This window comes from Thunnus thynnus, chromosome 18 (assembly GCF_963924715.1).
Source record: "Thunnus thynnus chromosome 18, fThuThy2.1, whole genome shotgun sequence".
In the NCBI taxonomy this organism is placed as follows: domain Eukaryota; kingdom Metazoa; phylum Chordata; class Actinopteri; order Scombriformes; family Scombridae; genus Thunnus; species Thunnus thynnus.
This window is the reverse complement of record NC_089534.1, coordinates 30365759-30379681: the sequence shown is the minus strand read 5'-3', so window position 1 is coordinate 30379681 and position 13923 is coordinate 30365759. Positions and strand designations below refer to the sequence as shown.

Sequence of the window (13923 nt, the reverse complement as noted above, 5' to 3'; positions counted from 1 at the left end):
AAGTCTCTTGGAGTCATACCCCAAGTCCAACACGAAGTCTGTCATTTTGGATTAAAGTTGTGATTTTGACGCAGATTTTGCCATTTCCAGCCTGCATACTTTAACGAACTTCTCCTAGAGATTTGACCTCAGCAACTTCAAATTCAGTCAGCATCATCTCCAGACCTTGGAGATGAAAAGTTATTAAAATTGTGAGTTTTCGACATTCCTAGGGGGGGGCGTGGCTGAGCGTTGAATTTCGATCCTTTGCCATGAAAATTGAAATGGACATAACTCCGGCATACATGATCCTATGAGACCCAAACCTTTTGTGCTTGAAAAGAGTCCCTCCCTGAACAGATCCATGTGTCAATATGGGATCTGAGTCATAGTGTCACCTACTGGCATCAGGCAGTTACATGTTTTACACTTTGACACCCTGTGGGTAGCACGGTGAGTGGATCCACCTCAAATTAACTCAGAATATTCTTAAGGCCTTGGAAATTGTATATTCTGAAGTAGGTGACTCTCTGTCAAAAGGTGTTGCCATGATGACACTGCGAATTTCGATGTCTCGCCATGAAATTTCAAAGCCTTATGACCTGACTCCACATGGTCTGATCTTTTCCAAATTTCATATGTTTTTCAAGAGTCCTGGTCTTAAGACATGTACAGGCCCATATTTAGTGACAATCATAGTGCCACCTACTGTCGCTATGAAGTAACATGCGTCATACTTTGTCCAATTACTATTCCTAGTAAATTTGGCCGATGCACCTGAAATTGACTCAGCTAAGATGTAAGACCTTGGTGATAATAACTCCTGAAGCTTTTGAGTTTTCACTGAAAGCTGTTGCCATGGCGATGCATTGTTCGCCGCAAAGTACAATGCTGTGTTTGAGGGGCAAGGGATGGCTTTACAGTCACAAAACTTGACAGACACGTCTGGTGTGACACCAGTTAAACTCCTCAATGGCTCAACAGCGCCCCCTTGAAAATTTCAAAATTGAAGCCCTGCCTTCTAGATTAACGTAGAAAAATGAAATTCACAGGGCACATGTATCATGTCCAGACGCACAAAAAAGCCTCTTGGAGCCATATGTAAATATATCATAAATATATATAAACATATCATAAATCTAAACAGGAAGTCAGCCATTTTGAAATAACTGTGCAATTTTTGCTCTGTTTTTGCCATTTGCAGGCATTGTAATTTAACAAACTCATCCAATTTACATGAAATTTACATGGTGTGGTCTACGCATGATACAACATGACATATACTTAGGAGGTGTTCTCTAGCACCACATATTGAACACAGGAAGTGATAATTATCTGCTACATGCAAAGTGCAATATTCATGAAAATGTAAATCCAGGTCAGTTGCCCGCTGGTAAATGTATCGCTGCAGTATTTCACTTATGTAGTATTGCCTATGAGCAACAGGAAGTGAACCTAAATGACACATGAAGTGCACAATGGTTGTTCCACAAGGGTCAGTGTTGGGTCCCCTATTATTTAGCCTATATATTAATGATCTCCTACAGTGTCATGATGTAGAACTACAAATGTATGCAGATGACACCATTGTGTACAAAAAAACGGCTGGGTTAGCTGCTGCTAAGGTAACAATTGCATTTGAAAGGATCACACATTGGCTTGATCAATCATGTCTGAGTATAAATGTAAACAAGACTAAAGGTATGTTTTCTCTAAAACTATGGTACAACGCTGATCTTTTCATCAAAGGTGAAAAATTGACATAGTTACTGATTTTAAACATCTTGGTGTGACACTGGATCTAAATTTGAATTTTAAGAAACATGTTACAACAGGGTTAAAACCATAACGTATAACTTAGCAAATTTTATACATATTAAAAACTGTCTGTCTTTGGATGCAGCCAAGATATTTATGCATGCTATGATTCTTTCCCATATATCTTATTGCATCACATGTTGGGGGCAGGCTGGATAAACAGCCATAAAACCTCTTGAGTTCTTATACATACAAACTCTGAAAACTCTGGACAAAAAGCCAATGCATTTCCATCACTGCAGGGTACTAGAGAAATACAATTTACTGAGCTTTGAGAATTTTAGATTATTTTCAAATTTGTGCCTAGTTTATAAAATTTTAAATGGTTTGGCCCCTCTTCCACTATGTGACTTTTTGTATACTCACTCAGTAAGTTCTATTAGATCCTCCAGAATATCCTCTATACAAGATTGTACCATACCATTTCGTCGCACTGCATTTGTGCAGTCGGCTTTCTCTGTGAAAGCCACAACTCATTGGAATGCCCTACCTGATGATATGAAGAACTGTAGTTCAATCAATACATTCAATGCCAAATTAAAAAAATCTACTAAACACCAAAAATCTACTAAACACCAATCAGCTGTGTGACCACTTGAGTCTAAACTTTATCTATGGTCTTCTTATTAGCGCAGGTAGACTTACTTTTAATTTGACAAGTTCACATTATTAATTTCTAATTGACATTGTGGGTGAATGTGATGTGCTGTTGTGTGTAGCTTTGTATTTTGTATGTGTTCTGTGTGTCTTTTGCTTTGAACTGTTTGTCGTTGTGCAGTTGTATGTTTTGATTTAGGGGGACTGCGGATGTAAATTAGTTTTGAGCTAACTCCGGTGCAGTGCATCATTTATGTTTAAAACTGCGCACTGTCCCAATCAATAAATAAATACAATAGTTCATCAGATTTTTTCGCAGTTTCCTATAGCCTATGTCATCTCCAGCGCCATGCACTGCACGCAGGAAATATTTTACCCATTCATAGTGTTCGAGCCATGTCAAAACACAGTGATACCACAGCTGCCGTTCCCTCCATCGCATGCAAGTTGCGAGGGCCCATTTATTGCTACTTGCAGCCTTAGTTTTTGATTATTGTTTAACTCCAGTTAGCATGACATTTGTACATTCTCACACCATAGAAATGTCAAACCCTGATCGTTGTATTGTTCATTTCTTTTCTTCCAGGGGATCATATCACTTCACTATGTTGATAAGCACAGAGCAGCAGGCCCTGATTGGTCGGGTGTTTGAAACCTATGTGACAGAGCATCATCATGGTGACATTTACCAGCTCATTGAAGATACTAAGGATGAGACCCATCACCCTGTTGTTGTTAATGCAATGACATTGTTTGAAGCCAACATGGAGGTAATGGAAACATAATTCAAAACATTCTACTGTATTCAAAAAAATAGAAGTAACAGGCAGTAAATCAGGATATTTAGGGGTCCAAGCAGCAAAGCTGCTGGAACCCTATTGTATTTATTAGGATTATTATTACAGCCCAAGCACTGAAAGTGCAAGGAACCTATTGTTTTTCTAAAGATTATTAGGGCCCGAGCACGAAAGTGCCAGGGGCCCAATGGTCCTTGGCACTGAAAGCGCAAGGAACCTCTTGTTTTTGTAGAGCTTATTATGAGGGCCCGAGCACAAAAGTGCCAGGGACCGTTGAAAGTGCAAGGAACCTATTGTTTTTTAGGGGATTATTATTACTCTTATTATTATTATAGTATGCTATTGCATTTTTTAGGGTCTTAGGATGCTTGAAAATTCACAAAAATTGGTATACACATCAGAACTGGCGAAAATTGCAAAGTCAGTAGTGATTGGACTCGAGTGTTGCCAGGGGGCTCCATAGCGGCCCCAAACACAGGGCCATTTTGGAACAAAGTTTCTTTGATGTGCATGAAATTCAGTGCATTCATTGCTCCTATCATTATCGACATAATACATGTTTTTTCACCCAACAGGAAGTGAGCCATTTTGGATTTCGTGTGTTAATCTTCATTTTACAAACACATGTTTGAGGCCTTTAGGATACAAAACTCATGAAACTTTGTACCTATGTTTGAATTAGTAAGTATTGTGAGTAAAGGTTAAATCTAAAGACCTTAAAGATGCTGAATTGCAAAGCTTTTTATATCCCACGGAACATCCTTGTAATCACTCATAACACTGTTACCTTTGAGAACCATTTCTCTATGACCTATATTAAGGGAAATATGGCAAGTCAAAGTTGCCAGATTGAATTGACCTGGACTTACCCAGGTAATGTCTAAAGACCTTTTTTTTTTTTTTTTTTTTTTTGCTAAATTGCAAAGCTTTTTAGTTTTCATGGAATGAAACTATATGACAAACATCATCTGATTTACATGGAATTCACATGGTGTGGTTTACACATGATAGATAGCAACGTGATGTATAAGGCTGTATTCAGACCAAATCAGGTAGTGCTGCGAAAACGCCAGTCCTCCCGTTCATTTGGATGGGGGTAGTGTGTTTCGGCTGCGGCTTTTTTTGCTGCTGCAGCACTGCACTTGACTGCGGCTGAAGGCTGCGGTGACCAATCACAGCTAGAGATCAGACTGATCAGAGTTGTAAACTCTGCCATGAGGGAGTACAAAGACGTTACTAAGTGAGGGGAGGACATTTCTCTTTGTTTGATAATGTTAAAAGTTAAGTTAGACTTTTCTGATGGCTTCCCGACTCATTTTGAAAGACAAGAGAAAGAGAGAGAAAAAGAGCACCAGAGAGAGAGAGAGAGGTTACATTCTAGAGCACAAATACACACACCCACAACCCCACACACCTCCGCTCGACCCTGCGACTGAACGCCACAGCGCCTGATTCGGTTGAATAGGGCCTAATTAGTGGGTCATATCTAGCGCCAAATAGTGGACACAGGAAGTGATATTTAATACCTTCATGCAACATCCAGGAAGACCCAAGGCTTGAAGACATCTACATGACTTCAATAAGAGCCCTTTGACTGTGGCATACTCAACATGCACAAATTTGTGAGGGCCCAATCATCGCTGCTTGCAGCTTTAATTATTATTATTACTAGTAATAATACAAGGTGTGTTAATATTACACGCCTTGTCAGATCTAAAATCACAGATGTGCAGGTACAAGATTATGAGATTGTATTCATAATATTAATATAATGTGTAATGTCTATGGGTGAGATAGAGTGCATGTCAGTGGGGGTTCCAGGCCTTGTTGACGAGGCCGGCTGCAGATGAGTAGAAAGTGTTCTTGTGGGTTGAGGTTTTTGTCTTGACAAATCTCAGCCTCTTGCCAGAGAGGATCATTTCAAAAAATGTTTGTCAGGTGTGGGAGGGGTCAGCCTTGATCTTTCCTGTTAGCCTCAGTGTCCTGGAGGCATGCAGGTCCTGGAGGGATGGCAGGTTGCAGCCAGTCACCTCCTCAGCACAGCAGATGCTACACTGCAGTTTGCCCTTGTCCTTGGCAGTTGCAGCAGTGTACCAGATGGTGATGGAGGTGAGGATGGAGTCAATGATGGCGGTGTAGAAGTGCACCATCATTGCCTTTGGCAGGTTGAAATTCTTCAGCTGCTGCAGGTAGCAGTAGTGACGGGGGCTGCATTCCTTCTGAAATTCACAACCATCCCCACTGTCTTTAGAGTGTTGAGCTCCAGCTTGTTTCGACCACACAAAGTCACTAGATGGTCAATCTCCCACCTGCAGGCGGTCTGATCCCCATCAGCAATGAGGTTTGAGGGAGAAATAGAGTCTGGTCCGGCTGCTTTGCGGGCATTCTCTCGAACAGCCTGTTAATGTCTCTCTCCAGGATACTCTATCCTGGAGAGAGAGAGTCGTTGTATTTGGTGAGGGAGGAGCAGGGGGTGCTCCAAGAAGGCCGGTTGAACACCAGCCCAGGTGAGCTGGAGATTATGGCTGGAGTCAAGGGTGTCAGGACTGTCCTTTTGTCTTTAAAATCAACAGTAGAACTCGTTCAGGTTGTTGGTCAGGCATGAGACCTTAATGGAGTGGGGGGCTTTAAACTTTAAGTTAGTGATCTGTCTAAGACCTTTCCAGACAGAAGCAGAGTCATTAGCTGAGAATTGTTGTTGAGTTTCTCAGAGTACAGTCGTTTAGCATCTTTCATTGCTTTGCTTAACCTGTATTTCGCCTATTTAAACTTATCCCTTTCCCCAATTCTGAACACTTCTTCCAACTTTATCCATCTGAGTTTAGCTATGAACCAGGGTTTGTCGTTGTTGTACTTCACCCTGGTGTGTGATGGTATACAGATGTCCACACAGAAGGTAATGTAGGACATCACAGCCTCTGTGTACTCATCGAGACTGTTGGTGGCAGTTCTGAAAACATTCCAGTCAGTACAGTCCAAGCACTCACATAGGTTATCCACAGCTTCAGTGTTCCACTTTGTAGATACCCTCACTACAGGCTAAGAGTTTTAATTTCTGCCTGTATAAAGCGATCAGGTGGACCATAACATTGTCAGAGTAGCCCAGTACAGGGCGGGGGACAGGCACTTGTGACAATAGTGTAACGTTGATTCAAAGTATTCTCCTCTCTGGTTGGGCATTTCATAAGCTATCTATATCTGAGGAGGCTGTGGCTTAAATTACCTTTTGTTAAAGTCACCAAGGACAATAATCAAGGAGTGCAGGTTTGTCTGGTCCACATACAGTATCTGGTCAGCAAGTTTGCGCTGTGCCTCCTGCGCGTTGGCCTGCAGTAGAATGTAAACACAGACCAGTATGAAGTAGGAAAATCTTGATCGACTGAAATCATACATAATCTTCGATTAGTCACACAGTTCTTCTTTCTCTATTTCTCTGTTTAGCGTCTTCAGATTAGGCTAACCCATTGTTGCTAACTTTGGAGCTAACCCCCTTCACTTTTCCAGCAGTTGGGGAAATAAAAGATGTGACTTTTCTTGGTCTTGAGAAGCTGCAGCATTTATGAACTGACACACTGTAGCCTGTACTGTACATTTACTGCCAGACTGACAAAATGGTAAATGGTAAATGGACTGTACTTGTATAGCGCCTTTCTAGTCTTCTGACCACTCAAAGCGCTTTTACACTACGAGTCACATTCACCCATTCACACACATTCATACGCTGAATGGGTACAGGGGCTACCATGTCAGGTCCTAACCTGCCCATCAGAGGAAATCTAATCATTCACACACATTCACACACTGATGACACAGCGATCATGAGCAATTTGGGGTTAAGTATCTTGCCCAAGGATACATCGACATGCGGACTGGAGGAGCCGCGAATAGAACTGCCATAATTATCAGAGATAATTATTGATTATAAAAATTAATAGAATTACTAATATGAATTAATAATTATGGGGCACCACCTGGAAACTGGGACCAATGACCAAACAAAGTAGTCCCATAAAAGAGTTCGCCTAGAATGCTAATAACCGAGGGATATCAGTATTCACAGGTGAACAGAAGGGTTGAATTTGACCTCTGACTCCCTCAATCGGCCAATTTTCATGATATATTAAACACAATAATGACAAAATAATTTCTTTTTAAAGATATAGCAATGTCCATTAAGCTTAGCAGAATTAACAAAGTTAATAAACACTTTGATCAATAAACAACTATTCTAAAATCTAATTCTACCAAAGCAAACACGAACAGCTATGTACATTGTTGAACACATGCAGATGGATGCAGGTGTGTGTGTGTCAAGATGGCGACATGATCTGACGTGATGACGTCCAAGGTTAAATGCAGACGTGACTATGGGAGGAAGTCACGTCATGCTAGAACCGAATGGCGGAAGTGACAGCGGTGTCTTGGCTAGACAATAGCAAGATGCACTCACCCAATGCCATGTCTGATGAAGGATAAGGACAGATAGAGCAGCACTTTGCCCAACGTTATCTGACCATCAGATGTGTAAAGCGATGTGTGTATATATGTGCATGTGTGTGTATGTGTTAGTCAAAAGAGAGGGAAGAAAGAGGAGAGAAAGCGACCGTGAGGAAGGAGAGAAGCGGTACCTTTGTCCACAGAGAGCATGCGTATGGACGGCAGACTGTAACAAACATTGTCTGGTTTCTGATTGACAAAGCAACTTACTTTCTCACTCACAGTGGCACAAACACAGCAGTAGTCCTGAGCGGGACAAACACAAAAACAGTCTAGCGATGCAGACACAACTAAATAGGCAGCAAACTTTAAATACTCCTTGGAGTACAGCAGAACAAATCGACTAGGCGACAATTCACACAACAAAATAGCAATAAAGCTTAAGAATCTAAACGCTAACAACAGCCCTGAGGCTGAAAAGAACACATAAACTAACACTGTCTCTGCCCAGACTTCCTTCCAGACCTCTTACTTGGTCGCTTTACAAAGCGAGCAGGGTGTGAGTTAAGACCGTCTTTCGGTCCGGCTCAGTTCCTTGGCTCGGATGCTGACAGTGCCGTCCTTGCGCTCTGTAGGCAGGTCTCATGACAGCTGATTCTCAACAGCATGGTGGAGAACAGCAGAGTCGACTCAGTTGAAGAGGAGCGGGGCAGAGAAATTATCTACGTCTTCCTTAAGAAAAATCCTTTTCTTCCTTCTGCAGGGAAATGAGAGCACTGGTTGCAGAAGCGGTCTCTCTTGGATCTGGTAATGGTGTTCGGTTGAACACAGGTGAAGTCTCATCTTGTCCAGTGAGGGGAGAGTCTTCCAGGCAGTGGGGGGAAAAAACATGTGAACGGGTTACCTCCTTTAGTGAAACTGGCTCACAGAGGGACAGAACATCCCCTCAGCTCAGTTCAAAATGGAGTGCATGTTTCTCTGTGTGCCTTCAGTTTTTAAAGGGGCGGTGATGTCACGGCTGTGTCATCACGACACTCCTCTGTGCAGGAGTGTCTCTACCAATGAGAGACTGTTGAGACCGTTTCCTGTTTAGCACCTAGGCGCGAACTTGCAAAGCATTATTGGAAATGGAGTTTTTGAGCAGCATTTTGGCGCTGTTCCTTCATTTCAGGGGAACAAAGGAGGAGGCGGCCTCATGGCTAGGCCTCAGAGTCTACATGTAGGCCTTTCTTTGTGCGACCCCATGGTTGAGGCCCAACAACGCAAACATATTACTACTGCCCTATTCCTTAACAGAGCTATGCTACCGAGAGTTTCCTAGGCAACAACACATACATTGACTCACTTATTTGAACAGTGCTGCACAGAGGCTCCCAAATGCTATTGATTTCTGAATGAATGGATATTTGGTGTTATTTTTGGCATTAATTTTTTTTTGTTTTTTTTGTTGTGAAAACAACAGGGGTGTTTTGAATACACCCATGTTTTCACAGATAATTTATTAGTCCGTCCCTCCTGCCGCAGGAAATAATGGATTAATCCTGGAAGGCTATTGATGTAGCACATTTCTCTTTATGAAAGTAACACGGCGATTATTCGACCAATGAGAATTTCGTTGGACGAGAGCATATCAACCAACTACTAGACCAGTCGACTACATGCCTAATGTAAAGGATGCCAACTCACGGTGGGAGCAGAAAGGTTTGCAGTTGATTTAAAAAAAAAAAAAAAAAAAAAAAATTCCAGATCAGGAGAACAGTACTGTAAAATCACTGTCATGTTGTTACACCCTTTGTTTTGCTGGAGAGTTCTGTGTTGCAGTTCGCTCTGAAAGGAAGCTGTAGCCCAGAGTCCTGTATCGATCCACACAGCCATGTCTCCATGAAGCACAAAATGGAAGATGAAGAAAAGTCAAATTTTTTCCCCACCGGCAACTGAAGTTCTTCCAGTTTGTTGCACATCAATCGTATGTTGGAGAGAAATATTCCCTCGAGCAGTGTGAAAAGTCAGTGAGTCACACGAGCACCCATGCACAATTTCCTCTCCACCTGCGTTTCACTACCTGGCTGAAGGTGAGGGCACCTTTGACCAGAATGCCCAGTAATTCCTCAGATGAGGCGAGAAAAGTGGGTTATTTCCCTGAAGTTCTCTGGTGTAAGAATTCTGGGTACCGAGGCAAAACACTGAATTTACAAACAAAACAAAATAAAACAAAACAATGCGCACCAACACACTGAGGCAGCCCTCTGTGGCGACAACTTGATGATGTTATCTCGGTTAATGAGAGTTATGAAGGATTTTTAATTGAATCACATAACTTCATAATTCTGTCTCATGTAGTATGTTTATGAGCAGTGCATCATTTTCGTGAGAATACATCTAATTGTGTCATCACAAGAGGTGAGACTTGCGCATGTACAGAGTTGCACTCGCTTATGTTGAAATGCTACAAGCACAAGAGGACAGAGACTATACTATCCAAAGATATTAAAGTAAAAAGATTTACAGGAGTTTTTCAGTCATCAACTATGCTTTTTTATTTGCACTTCATGGATGTAGCTGCAACCTGAAGTGTATTTTTATGCTTCAAGTCTGCCTCCTTCCTGCCCAGTACACAGTCACCCGTGATTGTGTACTGGGTTGAGTGCTGCCAGAACTGGGTGACCTACACAGCAGTACTGTGCTTGAACACATCCTCTGTGACACTGTCAGGGGACTGAAGCTGGTGCTGCTGGGCTGCTAATGTGCTGCTCTAACCACGCAGCCTGTGTAGACACAGTGTGAGCATTTCTGGAAGTTGTCCCTCGGTCCCTTCTCCTACGTATGCCTAGACAGGTGTATCTAGTAATGTGGCTACTAAGTGAGTGTGTGTGTGTATGTGTATGTGTGTGTATGTGTATGTGTATGTTTGTGTGTATTTTGTAGGACAGTATGTCATTTTTACTAAATTTAATCTATGTTTGCACTAATGTCATGGTATCTGTACTACTTGTTGCCACAGGTTGGGGACTATTTCAACGCCTATCCTGACGATGTCCTGGCTATATTTGACCAAGTGTTACACAAAACAGCCATGGAATTATCTGAGATTGCTTCTCCCAAGCACTATGGAGGACAAAGAACAAAAGAGCAGAGAATGAGACTCACTCTTCATGCCCGCGTTACAGGTGAGACATCTATGATGGGGAATGACAGTCAGATGTTACCAGATGTTGCTCAAATCCTGCACTGTGTATTAGTTTTTGGTTTTAGAAATATATTCCTCTGCAGTATACTTTGTTTTAATGAATAAAGCATCATCTGTTAAAACAGGGTGTTTCCCTTAAAAAATGGGGTCGCCCCGGCAGCTCTCTAGATTGATGCTTTAAGTTGTTATATTGACCAGCATCAGATACAGACAGGTTCTTGAAACTAGTACATAGCTGGTACTTACTGTAAAAGGAGTTTAGAGTAAAATCCCTCATAGTCCAGGTGATATCTGCCAAATTTGAAGTGATATGTTCACTTTTTCATAAAAGCATGAAACTTGGCACACTTGTACAGTTTGGGGCCCTGAACGTTTTCAGAAATGGAGCCATCGCAAAAATGCCTCATGGTGGCCATGGCAACCAATTTACTTTCCGCCATAACCTAATTATGTATATTGCATCATATCTCCTGAACCAAACATGATAACACAGAACAAGTGATGTCTACCCCTATGTTTTGATGGCCAAGGTTTACAATGATACCATAATCAACATCATAAACTGTTCAGGTTAATAGTTAATGGTGAATTCATTAATGCTGTGAGAAGGAAATCACAGTATCAGAATACCTAGGCTAGACTTTATAATATCATGTCTGTTGCATGCATGTTGTGTAAAGTTTTAAAAGCTTTAATGTCCAATATATGACAATTTGAACATCAATATAGCAGCAAACAAGTATTTGCTATGTAAAGATACAGTGGAGTGATGGCATCCTGAGCAGAGAATGAAGTCACACTCCCTCCGTATGTGTTGTTATCCAAGCTTCTATTTTCTTTGTTCTGATAGCTGGTCCAGTCGGCACGTGCATGTTAGTGCATGTGAGTGCATGTGAGTGTGCATGTTAGTGTTAGTTTGAAGAAGTTTTCCAGGTTCCCATCATGGGTCTGACAGGCAATGCTTCCCCCTTGTGGACATTAATATAATAACCCAGAGAGTTATTGTAAATTAAAGATTACATGAATTATACTTGAAATGTCATTCTGCATCTTCCCAGATACTGCAATTTCATTATAATCCTTTTCACAACATTACTGAATTCACCATTAACTATTCACCAGAACAGTTACTGATGTTGTATATGGTATTATTGTAATCCTTGACCATCAAAACATGGGGGTAGACATCACGTTTTCTGTGTTATCATGTTTGGTTCTGGTGATATAGTGCAAAATACATAATTAGGTTATTGTGGAGAGCAAAATGGCCGCCACAAAGTGTTTTTGAGATGGTTATATTTCTGAAAACGTTCAGGGCCCAAAACTGTACAAGTGTGCCAAGTTTCATGCTTTTATGATAAAGTGAACATAATTTTCACATATGACCTGGACTATTAAGGCTTATGTTTTTGTCTCCCTGTGAGTGATATGATATGTTTCCTCTCTTGGTTGCATGTGTTTGGAGATTGCATAGTTTTGTGTTTGCAGCTTGCTTATTTGCCTGTTGAATTTCCTTGACTTTTCTGTTGTTTATTGACTCTCAATTGTGTTTCCAGGTCTGCCAGTATGTCCAGAGCTCACCAGAGACACTATTCCACGATCCAGAGATGTAGGACACTTCCTGTCTGTCACTGGTACTGTCATACGCACCAGTGTTGCCAAGGTAACAGCATGGCACAATTTATTTAGTTTTCAACAATTTGCTTTTTTAAGTAAACTTAATGAAACTGCTGTTTTTTATTACATGTGCAGAACAAGTTGGTAACTCTTTATCATTAGTGGTTATAATTCATGTATAATCCCTTAGTTAATGAGGAGACAGTGAGTAATTTCAAGTAGTTTAGGTACATGGTAAGTTTGGTGATGACTAGGTTAGATGTAGAGAGCAACAGCTGGGTAAGTTGGGGATTAAGACAACTATTTGCCAAGCTGGCAACCCCCAGTTGAATCCGAATTAGGGTTTGAATCCCAGTTAGAACACCCCCTCAGTTAAATGAGATGGCAAATCATTGACATACAATATTGTAGGTGGCTGGGTTTGTGAGATAGATGACGCTTTCAGTAAGACAAATGAAATAGGTAGTGAAAAATGGGATAGGAAGACAATTATTGGAAAGTGAGTTAGGTACATTGGATAGGTGGATTACATAGAGCGTGTAATAAGTTTAGTATTATATAAGAAAATGATATGTTACCTTACTAAAAGCTATGCATTTTCACATCATTTTGGACCATTATCATCACAAAATATATTGGAAAAAAACAACACAGTTTGTAGTTTTTCACAGTACACTCAGATGTTAGAAAGAAGAAAAGCGAAAATATGTCACTAATGAAGTAAGTGCTATGTCCTGAATTAACCCTTGATATTTGCACTATGATTTTCTCATCCTCCCACAGTCAGGGTGTGGCCACTAGCCAGCTGCAGGGATGGATATTGTTTGGATTTTATCAATACTACTACTCTTATCAATACTCCTTATCGGCCCAGTTCTTCACTTATTTTAAAGTTAACCAAATATTGTTTGTAGAGCAGCAACAGTGATATTTACAACAGGGAAGTCATTATATAAACTCAATAATATCTCACTGGAAAAAAATCGAACATGTCAATAAAATAAATCTTCCTGTCCGCTATCAGTCATTCATCCTGTCCTCTGTCCTCCTCCCTCTGCCGCTGATGTGGATTCACTGCTTGCAGGTACCGCTGGTAGAGGGGGCTGCCATCTTAGCCTGTAGCTAAGTTCAGAAGAATGAGACTAGTTTAAAGATACGTGGCAAACTAATATGAACAGGCTACATACAGACAACTTTCATTTTAGCTTGTTTGCAACAATTTCCTTTTAGCCTAACCAGCGTGCTGTAATTGTGTAAAACATACCTGGTGGATGGGAGACTGCGGGCAAAGCAGTTGAAAATGGTTTATAAATGCATTTAAAACTACTGAAGATATATCATTACCAATATGTTATACTTTGTTATCAAACTTTGTTTGAAATTAAGTGTTTATACACCAGTAATGGCTGCTTCATAAGGAGTTATAGTTGTTAACACATTAATAAAAAATAAAATGTCCTTAAATATGTCTACCACTACGCTGCTGTGTTT

The 13923-nt window shown here is 40.9% G+C and overlaps 1 protein-coding gene across 2 annotated transcripts in view; it reads left to right on the top strand.

Annotated features, from left to right (window-relative positions):
- The window catches only part of mcm9 (minichromosome maintenance 9 homologous recombination repair factor), a 72288-nt gene that overhangs the window by 9696 nt on the left and 48669 nt on the right, over positions 1-13923 (top strand). For both annotated transcript variants that reach the window (XR_010924565.1, XM_067573389.1), the window contains exons 2-4: positions 2981-3164; positions 10630-10795; positions 12372-12478. Coding sequence is in view for 1 of the 2 variants with exons in the window: in XM_067573389.1 (XP_067429490.1) it covers positions 3000-3164; positions 10630-10795; positions 12372-12478 (438 nt within the window). In the remaining variant the exon portion in view is untranslated. The remainder of the gene's footprint in view (positions 1-2980; positions 3165-10629; positions 10796-12371; positions 12479-13923) is intronic.